The 16,045-nt window shown below is 34.5% G+C and overlaps 1 protein-coding gene across 9 annotated transcripts in view; it reads right to left on the bottom strand.

The window, feature by feature from the left end:
• Nucleotides 1-14,782, bottom strand: part of LOC125651869 (uncharacterized) — a 34,849-nt gene extending 20,067 nt beyond the window's left edge. For 5 of the 9 annotated variants that reach the window (XM_056166895.1, XM_056166896.1, XM_056166893.1 and 2 more), the window contains exons 1-5: nt 11,021-11,056; nt 8,906-9,014; nt 5,940-6,098; nt 3,340-3,510; nt 2,043-2,115 (exon numbers count right to left, since the gene is read on the bottom strand). In XM_056166895.1, coding sequence (XP_056022870.1) covers nt 2,043-2,115; nt 3,340-3,510; nt 5,940-6,098; nt 8,906-9,014; nt 11,021-11,050 — 542 coding nt within the window. In that variant the 5' untranslated portion in view covers nt 11,051-11,056. Of the gene's footprint in view, nt 1-2,042; nt 2,116-3,339; nt 3,511-5,939; nt 6,099-8,905; nt 9,015-11,020; nt 11,090-14,628 lie in introns of those variants that run through there. The other 4 variants (XM_056166890.1, XM_056166892.1, XM_056166898.1 and 1 more) reach the window with 3 other exon arrangements.
• Between the last annotated feature and the right edge of the window lie 1,263 nt (nt 14,783-16,045).

The raw sequence follows: 16,045 nt of genomic DNA, 5'->3' as shown, positions 1-16,045 counted from the left end.
TAACATGGCTCATTTTAAGATATGTCATGAGAGTGCAGATGTCAACCCAGAAGTCATTGAAATTTACCAAAGGAAGAGAAGTTGCAAATTATTCTGAGGTTTCAAACTGTTTAATAAAGATTGAAACACGTCAAAAGGTAACTAATCACAAGAATTCAAATCTACAACTGAAAGCAAAATAATTTCAACAACAAGAGGCCCACGGGTCTTAAAGGTCGCCTGAGTATGTACATTTTTGGGTCTTTAGATATCATTGTTACCTATGTGCTTTTTCCATTTTTATGCTTTGTACTAGATGATAAATATATTAGTATAACCATCATCCACTATTAATGATTTACTTTAATCAAAGTGAAATGCGGTTTTCTATCAAGATCATGTTGTTGAACACAATTTGCCAATGCGTTTAAATAACAATGTTATGATTCTATTCAAGAAATGCAGAAAACTTTGTGGCTGTCCAGGCGTATACAAGATTTTCTAAGATGTACTGTATTTTCAACATATTATCAACTAAGCCCAACCCTGGGGCCTGAGCAGCATTTTACAATAAGTTGTAAGTCATAAGTCTTTTTAGAACTTAAAACAAACCATAGGACCAATTTATTAAGCATGTTGTAACCATAAGTTGTAAAGCTTAACTCGTAGTCATAATAAAAAGAGAGATGAAGATATACCCCTAAATACTGCTAAACCAAGACACCATTGATGTACAGATTTCAAGAACGATCACATTGGACACAGCAAAATTAATGTGTTACTCAATGCGCTTTCGAATTGTGTTGATGTTATTAAAGGCAAATTAGCCCCACATCTGACAATGGAAAAAAAGAACAGAGTGGGAGAAAGTTAGAGAAAGGTCAAATAAAAAAAGTTTCTTCGTATCAAGGGGCCTTCACATTTTTCACTCCTTGAAAACTATGTGACCAATCACAGCTGCCAGTCACAGATTCGAAAGGGTAATGGGGGTCGGGATGGGGCTCAGACACAGCCAAGAAAATATGTCCGACTATAAATGGGAGGGACACAAAGATATTCTTCTTTCCCTATATTATGTATAGCAAAACTGGTTAGAATTGGTTCAGCCACTCTAGAGAAGATGCTAAAAATGTTCAAAAGTTTACGACTGATGCACCACGGACAAAAACAGATAGTAATAAACAATCAGATGACCTAAAAACAAAACCAAATCAAACAACACCAACTCTTACTTCAAGTAATGAACTGGTTTTGTACGTCTGAATGATTACGTAAATATCTGTTCAAATTGGAAGGTCTATCTACAGAAAACATCGACACATTCATATATTTTTTTTTACATTTTGCAATCTAATAAAATGTTTGCAATCATTACACCCTTATCATGATGACAATACATGCATTGACAGTGAATAAAAGGGTAGCAAATCTTATACTCGTAAACATTCTTGTGTATCCGACTAATTGCTTTATACCTACACCATTTAGGCCAATTCAACTTAATTAGTAGATTATCATACAGGGTCAGCAAAAAGTATGGGGCGGGTGGGAGGATTTTATTTTTTGATTTTTATTTTCTTAGAAATATATTAAAGACAAACGAGTTTTTATTTCAACAGATCCGCATCATTTAATGGCAGATGGATATCAATCTATGCTATTTTCATAGACTAATTCCAGGTTAGGCTTTAATTTAAGGATATAACAGAAATATACCTATTAACTTCTTCAAGATTTACGTCTGTAAGAACGCGAGAAATTAAGAAAACCATATAGATCTATTTTCGTCACGTGGCTTTTCATGTTGCTATACCGGAAATGTAAACAAGAAGTGTAAATACCGGAGTCGGACATGAAAATATTCCGAGTATTGCAAGTTTTGCAAAATAAAAAAATTCGGGACGTGCCAATTTTTGAGGGGCAGGTGGGGATGATAATCTATCAATTAAGTTGAATTGGCCTTAGACAGACTATACTGTATTTCAAATCAATTTAAGTATCAACATACGATACATAATACAGTTTTCTTAAAAGTCTGAATAAGTTATGCTTAAGAAACTTACCGTGTATAAGGAATGCATATCGTGTCATCACTTTTGTCCTTGAAAAAACCCTTTTCGCACAGGTCAATTTCTCCTGAAAAAGCGACAAGAAAAAATCAAAACAGAGTGTGGTTGAATTACATTTCATAAATGAATATGCTCTGAAAGAAATCGTAAACTTTATTGCTAATTGTTGTGGTCTATGATTGTGTGTTAGAATCAAATAACTAGACTGTGTTAGGGGACAGTGGTATTGCTTTCTTTCACCAGTATAAAAATGTCTATTGAAAGAATAAACATTTTGATTTCTTTATTCCATCAATATCAAATGAATAGTTGTTTCTTTGAAAAAAAGACGTTAAGGTTCCTAAACTATTTCCATTTTCATTGACTTCTGTTGGATAAATATGTTGTTTCACTCAATTTTTAATGGCAACATTACCGGTACTCCAAAATACATAATATTTCAGCACCAAAGGTACCATATAATGAGTGATTTTAGCCGCCATAAATTTTTATTATTTAAATATTTCAATTTTAACTAGTGGACATTCTAATAAAAAAAAATTCAGTGGCTACTTTGAAGTAGGACAATTTAATTAGGCATCATGTGTACATAACATTTGTTATACAGTTTATAGTATAGGAATTGTACAGAAGACTCGCAGATTACAGGTTTTAGAAAACATCTTTATATACCATTTACAGTAATATTTTACAGGGGAAAACCCTGAAAAAGAAGGCTATTTTGGTGAGTTTTAGATAGAAAGTGTGTGTGCTAAATCTAGACTATGTGCAGTGGAGCATCACTTATCCATGCTGGTGAAATATGTACAAAAATCAGTGCATACTAAATACACTAGCAGTTGGAAAAACAATTAAATAATTGCTGCTGAAAATTCAGCATAAGAAGTGTTTGGAGATCAGTTAATTTACAGATGCACATGCGTTTATATTTTAAAAGTTTAAAAAGTCCATAAAAATCAACAGCATGCAGAATTACCACTTATTTTATGCATCAAGGAACTGGACAGCATCACCAAGACAGCTGTCTTCTAAACACCAGGAGGAAAACGAAAGACAGGAAGGCCAAACATCACTGGCGGAGGACAGTGGAGGTAGAAAGGAAACAACTAAAACAAAGTTGGAATACCCCCCCCCCCCAGGAAATGGCGAAAGACCAACAGGAATGGAGAACCCTCATTGCTGCCCTACACGCCAAAGGCGCAACAGGCAGTAAGTAAATATTGCATAGCAGGAATTATTGCGTGTTTCTGCAATACACATGCACTACAAACTGAATACAACAGATTTCTACCCAAGATCTTTAACTCGAATCCTTTCTGTCTGATCTTTTGTATCTTCGTCTCATTATTCACTGGTCCTTGACATGCTCCAGGGTCTCTTCCATAATACCGCTTCCACCTCTTACAGACACACACTTTGTGACCAGTTTTTTCACATTCCTCTCGGTTTTGAAGTTCTGCCTCTGCAAAGAAACATTTATCTTCTTATCAGTAATAACATCATGGACATCCAACAGAGGTATAGAGAACCCAGTTACTGGCCACCAACAATATATGTAGTGATGATGTACACATAAAAGAAACAATTCCTAAAATATCCAAAATATATTATAACAAAATCATATGTCATCAATGAAACAGCATCTCACTAAATTCTTGATATCATTTTGAGTGCATTTAGGGTACAATTTTTTTGGACTGTAGTGTAGGAAAGCAGAAAAATTTGTTAGGTGCTCTAACCACTGAGCTACCCAGGTTGATATTCACAGTTCACATAACCCTAACTACTACATCCCCCCTCCTTAAATTGTCTTCGCCCTCGAAGACACACAACCCAGAATCATTTGCCCTAGCTAGCAGGTCTTTCACCTAAAGTTCAGCGGTGGTCAAAGTTTGCATTAAGGCCAATGGGAATAACTGATTTTTTTTATCAATAAAGGTGTGAAAAATATGACTTTGAAAAAAAGCTCACATTAACAAGAGGTACTGTGAGCAATGCTCACTAAGAATACCCCCCGCTTACCCCAATCTCCCAAAGGGTGTTGGTAATAGGTATAAACTACCTCTTTTCTGAGTGTAAAAAACAAATGGCATGACAAACCGAACCATATTGCTACTTCGATGTCCAGTGCGCGTGACCTTTGACATTTTGACCCCAAAATCAATAGGGAACATCTTCATCCCATGCGTAGTCCATATGTATGATATGGTGACTGTAGGTGGAAAGGATAACGCTTTAGAGCCCGGAAACCATATTGCTACTTCGATGGCCAGTGTGCTTGACCTTTGACCTTTTGACCCAAAAATTGATAGGGAACATCTTCATCCCATGGGTAGTCCATATGTATGATATGGTGACTGTAGGTGGAAAGCATAACGCTTTAGAGCCCGGAAACCATATTGCTACTTCGATGTCCAGTGCGCGTGACCTTTGACCTTTTAACTCCAAAATCGATAGGGAACATCTTCATCCCATGGGTAGTCCATATGTATGATATGGTGACTGCAGGTGGAAAGGATAATGCTTTAGAGCCCGGAAACCATATTGCTACTTCGATGTCCAGTGCGCTTGACCTTTGACCTTTTGACCCCAAAATCGATAGGGAACATCTTCATCCCATGGGTAGTCCATATATATGATATGGTGACAGTAGGTGGAAAGGATAATGCTTTAGAGCCCGGAAACCATTGCGTCTACAGACAGACGGACGGACGGACAACCTGATTCCAGTATACCCCCCCCACACACACAACTTGTTGCAGGGGGTATAAAAAGAAGCATTAGTGATACGAGACACAGTAATATTTTTGTAGTGCAGGTCACCAAGCTTTTGTTCTATAGAGGACAGTTTTTTCTCATTTTCTAAAGAGGTAAGAAAACTCAAATAAAAAAAAGTTGAAGGGTTTAGGAAGGTGAAACTTTAGGTCTAAAATTCCAATGTTTGGGTTCGCTCTATGGAGTAATACAACATGTCTAGATCACTATTTCAAATCTAAACACATTTGATGAAACATAAAATATACTCAATAACCTATAATAGTTTGGGATGCAGTGCTAATACACATACAACAACAAGCTAACGACGTAATTTTACCTTATATAAAGGTTAAAAAGCTTAATTATCTTGGACATGATTTATTGTAGAAAGACAGATATCCCATGCCAATGTTATCTCCCTTTCCATTGGATAGAGAATAAATCATGTATATATACATCAAGCAAGCAAATTAAGGAGGTACTCTACATCGTCATAATGGCTGCCTTTTAAAACATAAATGAAAATATAAATATCAGCAATATTTGCCTATTCATTTAAAAATTCTTTGTCTAGTTGAGTAGCTCAGTAGGTTAGCACGTCAACTACTGAACTGTAGATTGCGGGTTCGAGTTCAGCAGAGGTTTAAATGTTTTGCAGATTGCTTTCTACTAAAACTGTAATTTCTGACTAAATAAAGTAAATTTGAAAGTTTTCAATTTCAAAATATTGTTGTATATATCCTTCACTTTTCATCCATATCAAATTTCTCTGATGTAGCATACCTCCTTAAATGACAACATAAGGTATTTTTTTTTATATTTATCAAATCAAGTGAATCAGATCTAAATGATTCCCCTCAGATATATGACTGTACATTGGGATATTTTCACTTACATGCAGATGTACTGAAAAAGAGTTCAATCACCTTTAGAATTTGCCCAAAGCTGTTTTTTGCTACTCAAAATGCTACAAGCTGTTTTTTGCTACTCAAAATGCTGCAAGCTGTTTTTTGCTACTCAAAATGCTACACTCACTCAACTTCAATGGTAAAAAAAATCCCACTTTGGAAAAGAGCAAAATTGTCAAAAATAAAGCAGGGGCGAAAATAAAACTGCCAAGTTGTTTTCACTTACCAGGCAAACAGTTGCAATCGATTTTGGTGCACATTTCAATACTAAATCTGAGATATGTTGTATCAATCGGTGGGTTGGGATTGTGTGTTCCAATAGGGCAGTCATAACATTCGTCATATCCTGGGGAATCCGTGTTAGAACACAATCTGAAGCCTTGGTCTGAAAGCACCATACTCAACATTCACTAGTGTAGCAGAACTATGAACTCAGATTTTTACTTACATCTGAGAGTCAATCCTAAAATTGTTGTTACTATTAAAGGGACATGGGCACAATTTGAGCAGAAAATTTTCAAATTTTATTTTTTGGTTTTTAATGTTTAGAATGCTTAACTAAGGTATCAGAAGAAATTTGAAGGTCAGTAGTCTAGGTACATTGGAGAGTCCTTGTTATGTAAACAAGGCTCGAGTCATGTTTTTGTTTACATGTTAAATACACTAGTAAAAGTTTCGTTTAAAGCAGACTTTTTTCAATTTATAAATGAATTCTGAACACATTTAAATATTTTCTAGTGTTTGGCACATCTCATTTTGTTTTTTAAACACACTATTTTCTATTATACAGTCTAAAGTAAACAAAAACATGGCACGAGTCTTGTTTACATAACAAAGAATTGCGAGTGCTGTATCTCTCTTATTATAACTTATAAACTGATATTCAAATTTTGGTTGACCATTAGAAATACTTTAGTTAAGCATTGTAAACAATAAAAATGGAAAAATAAAATTTGAAAATTTTTAGCTTAAATCGTGTTCATTAAACAAAAGAGTAACAACGGTGATTAAACAAAATATTCAAACAGGCATATTCAATGAATCCCTGTTTTAAGTATGTATACATTTATTTGATTTGTTCTTACTAATTAGGAAAGAATTTCTTTGAAGATATTTCGTGCAAAGTTTCAATGCTAAATCATTATCACAATACTACAGATGAATGAGAATTTGTTATAGTATTGTGAGCTGGCAGGGGCGGATCCAGGAATTTGTTATAGTATTGTGAGCTGGCAGGGGTGGATCCAGGAATTTGTTATAGTATTGTGAGCTGGCAGGGGTGGATCCAGGAATTTGTTATAGTATTGTGAGCTGGCAGGGGCAGATCCAGGAATTTGTTATAGTATTGTGAGCTGGTGATACAATAACAGATGAATGAGAATTTGTTGGGAACTTTTCATGTAAAATTTCTCTGCTAATTGATATTTGAGATATCATTCAGAAAGCACCAGTTGTTGTTTGGCCATGTCAAATCTAAGACACTGAGATGAGTAGTGACTGCCTCTCCAAATACTTGACTTACCTAGAAGTGGGTTTTTAGGATAAGACTTTAAAAATCATGGTCCAGTGTTGTGGCAGGCAATGGCACAATAAAGCACCCTCACTGCTATGGCCCTGAGAGTCATGCCTAACTTTAAATTTGTGGCACTTAAACTCCAGCAGGTGACATCTTGATATGAGTGAACAAGAGGCCCACAGGCCATATTGGTCATCTGAGTATTAGTTAAAAGTATCACTGGGCCCAAGGGCTATGAAATCAAGAAAACATTTCCTGTTCTGAATATATAAGCTAAATTCTAATCTTCAGCAACAGCATGAATCAAGAAATGTTCTTAAAACTTAAAAGCCCCCAAAAGGTGCCTATATTGATGAAAGACTTTACATAATATAAAATATATAAAACATTAACATGATATGACTAATTTGGACCCGTCCTAGAGTCAAAACCCTAGGGTTGCAAAATTCACAATTTTGGTACATCCTTTTCTGCTTTTCCTAAATATGCATTTAGTTTTTATTCCGTATCAGCAAACTTCAATAAGTTTTTCAAATGATAAAGACAATATTATAATCACTATAATAAAATTACCCCCACCCTGGAACCAAATCCCTTACCTTTGGGGGATCATGAAATTGACAATTTTGGTAAAGGACTACCAACTCCATCTAAATATCTATTTAGTTTCAATCTAATTTCATAGCCTTAAAGAAGACAATACTGTATAAGCAGACCTTCTAGTGAGGGTTTAATTTTGGCATTATCAGTGAGGGTGTTGAGATAGTGAATATCACTAACAATTTATTCTACATCTTAGATAATAGTCATTGGGAATTATAAAGTCCTTAAAATTAGCTCTTGCTAAAATAAAAAAATATACATACATGTACTCATTTTTATAAGAAAATTGCTAAATTTGTGTCTCGCTAAAAATCCACTTCTATGGTGTCTTAAATGTTTTAGATATATACACTATATATACCAACTATCCTTCAGAACCTCTACTCCTGAGATCATAAAATTTACAATGTGGGTAAAGGCCTCCCTGCTCTACATGACTATGCATTTAATTTTTCTTTAATGCAGATGTGTAATTGTAGAGAAGAATATTTTTGGAAAATTGGTCAATTTTTGGCAGTTTTTTGCACCGACCCCAAGGCCACAAGAGTCCTGAAATTTACAGTTATATCCCCCTTGTCCCAAAGATGATTCATACCAAATTTGAAAAGAATTGGAATGGTAGTTATCACGAAGAAGTTAAAAATGTTCAATTGTTAACACAGGATGACAACCAATCGTAATAAATTCCGGTGACCTTAAAATTCACACAGGGACGTAAAACTTATAAATAAACAAATAATCTTCTTATATGATTCAGTGCACTTTACTTCTGACCTAAAAAATACTCTAGGGATCATTCTATAGTCATGGAGACTATTTTTTTTTTTTCATTCTAGAAACCATTTTCACAATATGTAACCTGGTGGCCATAGACCTTGTGACTTCAATAACAGGGGTCATCTTCAAGTCCCTGTGAATCTTCATGTGATGTTTTATTGGTAAAGCTCAAACAGTATTTGAGATCATCTAGAAACCCAGGTAGAGAGACAAACCCATACTCATGCCCCCTGTCTCTAATCGGGGAAAGAGAGGATAAAGCAATAAAGTTCAAAGCAAAACAATTGAAAACTTACTCTCTGAGCACTGTTTAGGCTTACAGCATGTTCCATCAGATCCTTGGATAAAGTTCTCAGGGCAGGTAAAAGCATCAGAGTATATCACCAAGTTAACATACAAAAAACTCTACAATAAAAGACAAAATTGTTTGGTATTAATCATGTTTCCAAATGCACAAAGTCATATACATAGTTTTTCGATTCGCATGTACCAAAACCATTGTTCAAAGGATTTCATCCACTTAGAGAGCACAAGGGAGAAGGCACCTTTCTACCAATGCCATCATCTCGAGATAGACATCAATTCATGTTTGAGTCATTGAATTGTGCCCAATTATAATTTTTGGTCTATGAGTTGAACCCAGGACCCCTGCTTTACAAGTTGGGTGCTCTAACCAGGTCTACATTTTAACTTTATCAATACATATTTTTCACTAAATGTACCACATTCTGATTCCAGTGCAATACCTGGAGTGATGATGAATTGTAATCTGCTTCCAGATACACCTAAAGATTTAACCAATTCTTCTTCTCCTTTACTAAAATCTGTACACAACTCCTGGACCAAGAGATAATAATTAGAGGATTGTTAAACTTAACACACAGACAAGGGTGAGAACATAATTTAGTCATCTAAAGCTGTAATGTCCTACCGCTATATATCTGTTCATTGTAAAGATCATGTTGTATATGTTCAGTCAAGTTAATGTATATACTGGCAGACTTTCAGTAGGTCAGTGTATAAAAGTCTGAGATTTACAACACTTTCCTACGATAGTTATTTGTAACAAAGGACTACAGTAATACTCAGACAAATCCAGTTTTAGTATATTTACTGCCCCGTTGACTAAAGTCAATGAGATCAAAGTCCATTCTTCCTGCTTGTTGGAAAGTCAAAGGAAGGAAATATATGCTTCACTAACAATATATTTTCTTACTGTTAACAATTGGTAGACACACAAGTACATGTACTACCAAGATTATAAATCTCAGGTCATTCAGTATTTGATCATATCGTGTCCATTGAATTGTTTTGGGTTACACAGATTTAATCAAAGGAAGAATATTGAGAATTAATGAGAAGCTAGACCTGAAGGAATTTATGTTGATTGTTCCTGTATAACCATAACAAACCTACAGATTTGCTGTCTAAATTTTTTCTCCTTTGGTTTAAATATGTATATCTCTGACAGAAGTCAATTTTTACAGTAATTCTATTCTTAATAATACACATATAGGTATGAAAGCAGCTGTTTCAGCGTATTGTGAGTAGATTTGTTTTTGTGGTCAGTCTTTATTCAATAGTGAGGTGTACTGGTAAATGTGTGTTCCTATTTCAGCGTATTGTGAGTAGATTTGTTTTTGTAGTCAGTCTGTATAAGTAACGTGTATTCGTACATGTGTATTCCTATTTTTGGAACTTCCTTGACGACACATGCTACAATTAAACTTTTTTCAAAATTAATGAAAATAAAAACGAAAATGTTTTTATCAGTAAAATTTATACAATTCACTGCAAGGAATGTCATTTATTTCCATGACTTCTCAATTAAGTCCAAAACAGTGGGGGAAATTTGTATAGAGTTATATAGGGAGGGGTAATACATTTCAACTTTTGAACATCACAGAAAATTTACAAGTAACTTATTTTTTAGAAATTCAATATTTGTATTTATTACAACTCAACTAAGCAAAAACTATATATCAGCCCAAGCATGTATCTTCAAGTGTCTTTAAAGTAAAAACACAAATTAAAAAAACAAACATGTGTACATGTTTTATTTTTAGAATATATGTTTTCCTATCAATCGATATTTCAATGCTCACGACCTGTTACAGGAAATAAACGACTTTTGTTTGGTCTTACCAAATTTTCATTTGTACTGACTAATGGCATTATGTGGCTCATTATACAATTTAAGATTTGTTGTTTGAAAATCTTTTTGGGCAACCACCAATTATTCAGTGTTATTGCAGTTCAGCTACTGTAATAAATCTACAAAGCAGATGAAACCATTATAAAATAGTACAAAATACCCAAAAAAATTTAACATCGTTATTGTGAGCAAGTTACCTATCACTTACAATTATTATTATTTATGTATCCTGTAATTATGTATCCTGATCACTTACCATAAGAGCTACAAGGCTCATTTTTTTCATTCTTTATCCACTTGCTGCACCCCTTCATTATCTGCTCTCCTGAAAATACAGGTGTTTTATAATAAATCTTATATAGGTAACCACTTAATCCTTCCGTACAAAAGATAAACCTATTATATTGTAATGGGAAACCTCCGAGGGGGAAAATGCAACACAACATCCTGCATCTCCAGTCAGGTGCTCTACAGTCTATGCGAAAGACATCGGACTGTCGGACCTGACCAATGTGCAGTGCCTCAGGTCCGATGAATCATTTTTTACACCGGACCGGAATGTCCAATGTCTCAGTGTCCGATTTTGAGCTTTATTATTTTGACGCAGAGTCATTTAAATGTTTGTTATAAGTGAAAAATATCACACAAATCCTAATACATATATGAATGTGATTAAACCGCATGGACCGTCTAAAGTATTATACAGGAGGGATCCATGGTAGAGTATTACTAGTATAATAAATAAGATTTCCTTGGATTTACATTTTCATGTGTTTCACTTTTTTACATTAGGTTTTTCGGTCTGACAAAATTTGGTTCGGTCCGGTGTGTTCATTGATTACACAGGACCAAATGTCCTGTGTGGTCCAAAAAACTTTTGCATAGACTGCTCTACCAACTGAGCTACCTAATCAACACATATTCTCCTTAGGGATGTATACGATCATATAAAACATATTCATAAACTATTCTACAAAATACAGATTAAATTTTCATTCATTATTTTAAAAGTTGGGGGAGGGGGTAGGAAATTAATGATACACTGACACACTTTAAAAATGCATCAATGGATAATTTATTCATTCAATATACAAATATCTGTAGCACATCATCATCATCATATCCAGTTTATTTGTTGATCAGGCCATCAATTAATCCTCTGTCGAGGGTGGGGCCTGACTATCCAGTTTTGATCCAAGTCTTCCTCTCCATTCCTGTTTGTGATGAGGGTATAATCTTTGATGATAAAAGGCTAATGTCCAAATGAATGATTAATCAAGCCCCAATATTTTTTTAGAGAGCTACAGTTCTGCATCATAACATTAAAATGCCTTAATTGCTACCTTTTGTTGATTAACTCCCTATTGCAGCATTTCATACTTCACTGAACATTCAATTTACATGAAATAAGTCTTATTTTTTATCTCTACTGTCGATATTGATCTGCAATCTCCAGCAGAATTGTTGTATCATTTTTACCTTTTTATTAGTTTTAAATAGCACCCATAAAGTGTAAAAACTCGCATTGTGTTAATGAACATGTTTCCCATAGGTAATGTATTTTAAAAATCAACAGGATGTATGGTGAGTGAAGTTTATAAATCTATAAATATGTCATCATAAAATTATTTGAAAAAAAGGATGATGCTGCATTTTTAAAATCCATCAGTATACCAAATATATAACAAGATAGCCACAATATAAACTAAGCTATCCCAGTATCTGGCCACCAGCGACCGAACTCAGCTGACTGCTACATCTTTCTTTTCCTTTTAAATCAGTGTACCATAGAATATGCAAGTTCCAAGATATCAGCTCTTCTGTGATGGAGGTACGTTCCGTATTCTGTTGAACGCTTGGGTGGGTACAAGATGTATACATATATTATAGACTAGCTATGTAAATAAGAATAAAATTATGAAAGCGTAAATTTTGTTTATATCAGCAGTGTCACCTAAGTGCACATGAATTGCTAGAACTGGCTGAAGCTGGGGGAAAAAATTCCAGACATTATGAAGGACTGCTCCGTGATTTGATGAAGAATTAGGTGTCAATCCATTTTAATATTCAGTCGATCCGAATCTCAGCCAAGTCCTCTGAATCATGGCACTTGAATCAAAAACAATAAACTATTGCCTCGTTCACACAAAGAATTTAATTCACATTAAACGTAAGTTAATGCGAATTAAATCTGAACCACGTTCACACGGACATTTTAATGCGCATTAATTTACTTCGAATTAAAATTGACGTTGCGATTTAATGCAAATTAAATTTACTTTGCATTAGCTCCGTGTGAACACTAAGCGAAGCTAATTCAAATTAGATGTAGACACATGCGTAATGGCAAATTTGGGTCACATGCATCATACCTGTGGTCAGCTATAGATATCAATGTTAGTTTTGTGCGAAAAACTAATCAAAATGATAGTAATCACTAAAATACATGTACAAACAGCATGTCATTAGATAATGTCAGACATAAATATGTGCTCTGCATAGGCATACTGAGTAATACAATAAGGAAAAAATTGCTTTTAAACCATATGACGTCATATATAGTAGACTTAAGGTGTGTAATACATATTAGTAATTAAAAATTACTTCACAACAGTAGTCAGTGGAATAGTGAAAGAGATGTTCTGATGTTTTAACTGGGCTTATGAACAAGCAATATGTTGTCTAAAGTGAATGCTGGTCGTCAGAAGAAATAAGTGATTTCTTGGGAACATATAAAAACAAACACGACAAAACTCCTTGTATGTAGATCTGTTACATGTACATTGTTGAAAGATATAAAGTGTTTTGAACAATATGAATTCTGTATGTACACAATATTCATTAAAATATCTATAAAATAATTTTCAATGATATAGTCTATATTCTTTTATTTATTGTGGGAACCCTTTAAAGAGATGCAATCGAATTTAATGCGCATTAGTTTACTTCGCATTAAATATTACCGCCGTGTGAACGCTATTTAATGCGCAGTATTTTACTTCGCATCAAATTTAATGTGAAGTAAAATTTAATGCGCATTCGTGTGAACGAGGCATATATCTTTGATACTGACACCCCAAGTTGATAGTAAAAGCAGTGTTCGAAATTAACCATAGACCAATAGACCGAGTCTATGTCAAATGACACCAGTCTAGGCCAATTGTAATTGGGATTAACCAAATTGTCTATACCAATTTTCTAGGTTTAAAGCAATAGAGTTATCCCAAAAGTTGACATCTGATAAATGTTATGAGGAAAGGATGACATTGTTATGCAAATGGAAAGAAAATATACTTTCTAAGTACATTAGAAGTAAATAACAATGTTCTAAATTTGTGATATTATCTTCTTTTTTTTCAATGTTGCAGTCTATGCCAATTCGATGAGGTCTATGTCATCTTGTTTTGGCATAGACCCGTGGTCTATACCAAGTTTTAAACCAATCTCGAACACTGTAACTGTGTAAAAAACAGAAATTTACAACATCACCTAAAATTCAACAACTCGATTTTGATTAGATAGAATGTTCTATCGTTAAAATGATAATGTCCTATAGACCCGATTTGTGGTGAGGGCCTGTCCCGAGGCACAGTTACTGAGTTAGATTATTCTAACTAGATTTTGATCTACACTACAGTACTGGAAGGTTCTATCAAAATATCCAAACCCAGGAAAAACAACTGTTTCTTGAAACGGATACTCTCTTAAGCGCACGACTACTGGGCACTCGAGGGTATATCTTTTTTTTAAGAGTAACCTAATTTCGTGACGAGCCCCTGTGGGCAACGCGGTGAAATAAAGGCAAAATTAAGTTAGATGAGTTACTAACAAATTAAAAACATCAAATTTTTAAGTTCAGTTTACCTACATACGAACATACGACACCTCCTGTCTCCAGTCTCTACTTGTTATTTGAGAAGTAGGCGATAGAGACCTACGGGAAATTTCCCAGCTGAAACGGCAAGCGAATAAAATGACTAGATGGTATCCCTCAAAAGCAGGTGACCCACGAGTTACTTGCCCCTGATCATAGATAGAAAGATAAGTCGTACGTCGAATAATTTCGTAAAGAAATGTGTTTACGATAAAGAAGGCAAAGAAAATTGTTGGGACTTTTTTTACTAATTAAGATTACTAATTAAACCCTAATTAGCTGAACTATTAAAAATGTAAGAAATAAATAAAGCAATGAACGCAATATGGAGAGAAATACGATTTGATAGAAAGTATACAGAGTATTATTTAATTAACATAATTAATCAAACCCTAATTCTCTCAGATGTTAAAAACAGTAAGAAATTTGATATAAAAAACTGTAAGGGGCGAGATCAACAGATTGATTTCGGATAAAAATCTAAATTCAAATAGTTAGGGGGAGGAGGGGGGGGTGTTAAAACTTCTGTAAGTTTCTCTCATCCGACATCGATTACACATTAGTCGAAAAAGGAGAAAGACAAGTGACTGTTAAAACTACATGACGATATTACATTTTAATGAACATTTGATAGTTTTAATCTACACTTTCATTTGTGAATAAACAGAAGATAGGGTATACAGAGTTATTTATACTCGTTTGTTCTTACTTGTTAATCGATTATAGTTTAAACACTCATCATATCTAGTTTAGGGGGTCGTTGTGGGGGGGATAGGGGGGGGGGGACGTAAAAACTATGTGAATTTAGTTTTTTTGTCAGACATTGAACTTTCGATCTCGCCCCTAGGAAGTAGATAAAACAGCGAATGCAACATGGAAAAAAATAATATTTAATAAGAAATCTTATTAAAAGCAAAACTGATGATATCTAGCGGTGGTCAAAGTAACATATCTTTAGAAATTATTTTTGAAAGTACAGAAGGGTATTTTTGATCAAAAGTTAATCATAGAAATTATTTCAATTACCCCCCCCCCCCCCCCCCCCCTCATTCAGTACACAAAATCAACTCAAAACTTTCATTCAACATTATAACTCACTAAAAAGACCATTCCTCAAAACCTGCTTTTGGATATGGAGTTAATTTTTAAGACCAAACTAACTCAAGATCCAGGGCGATATAAACACCTACTTTTGAGGGATACCAGATAAGCTTTGCCACCCAGCGAGGCCTATGCTAGCCCTGCCTTTCAGGGATACCAAGTTACTTAATAAGGCTCAACTAGCCCAGGTTCTCGGGAGATCTAAACACCTACTTTTGAGGGATACCAGATAAGCTTTACCACCCAGCGAGCCCTATGCTAGACCTGCCTTTCAGGGATACCGAGTTAATTATCAAGGCTCAACTA

The sequence above is a fragment of the Ostrea edulis genome, chromosome 5 (assembly GCF_947568905.1).
Source record: "Ostrea edulis chromosome 5, xbOstEdul1.1, whole genome shotgun sequence".
In the NCBI taxonomy this organism is placed as follows: Eukaryota; Metazoa; Mollusca; class Bivalvia; order Ostreida; family Ostreidae; genus Ostrea; species Ostrea edulis.
Note: the sequence above shows the minus strand (reverse complement) of the source record. Positions and strands in the feature narration are given on the sequence as shown.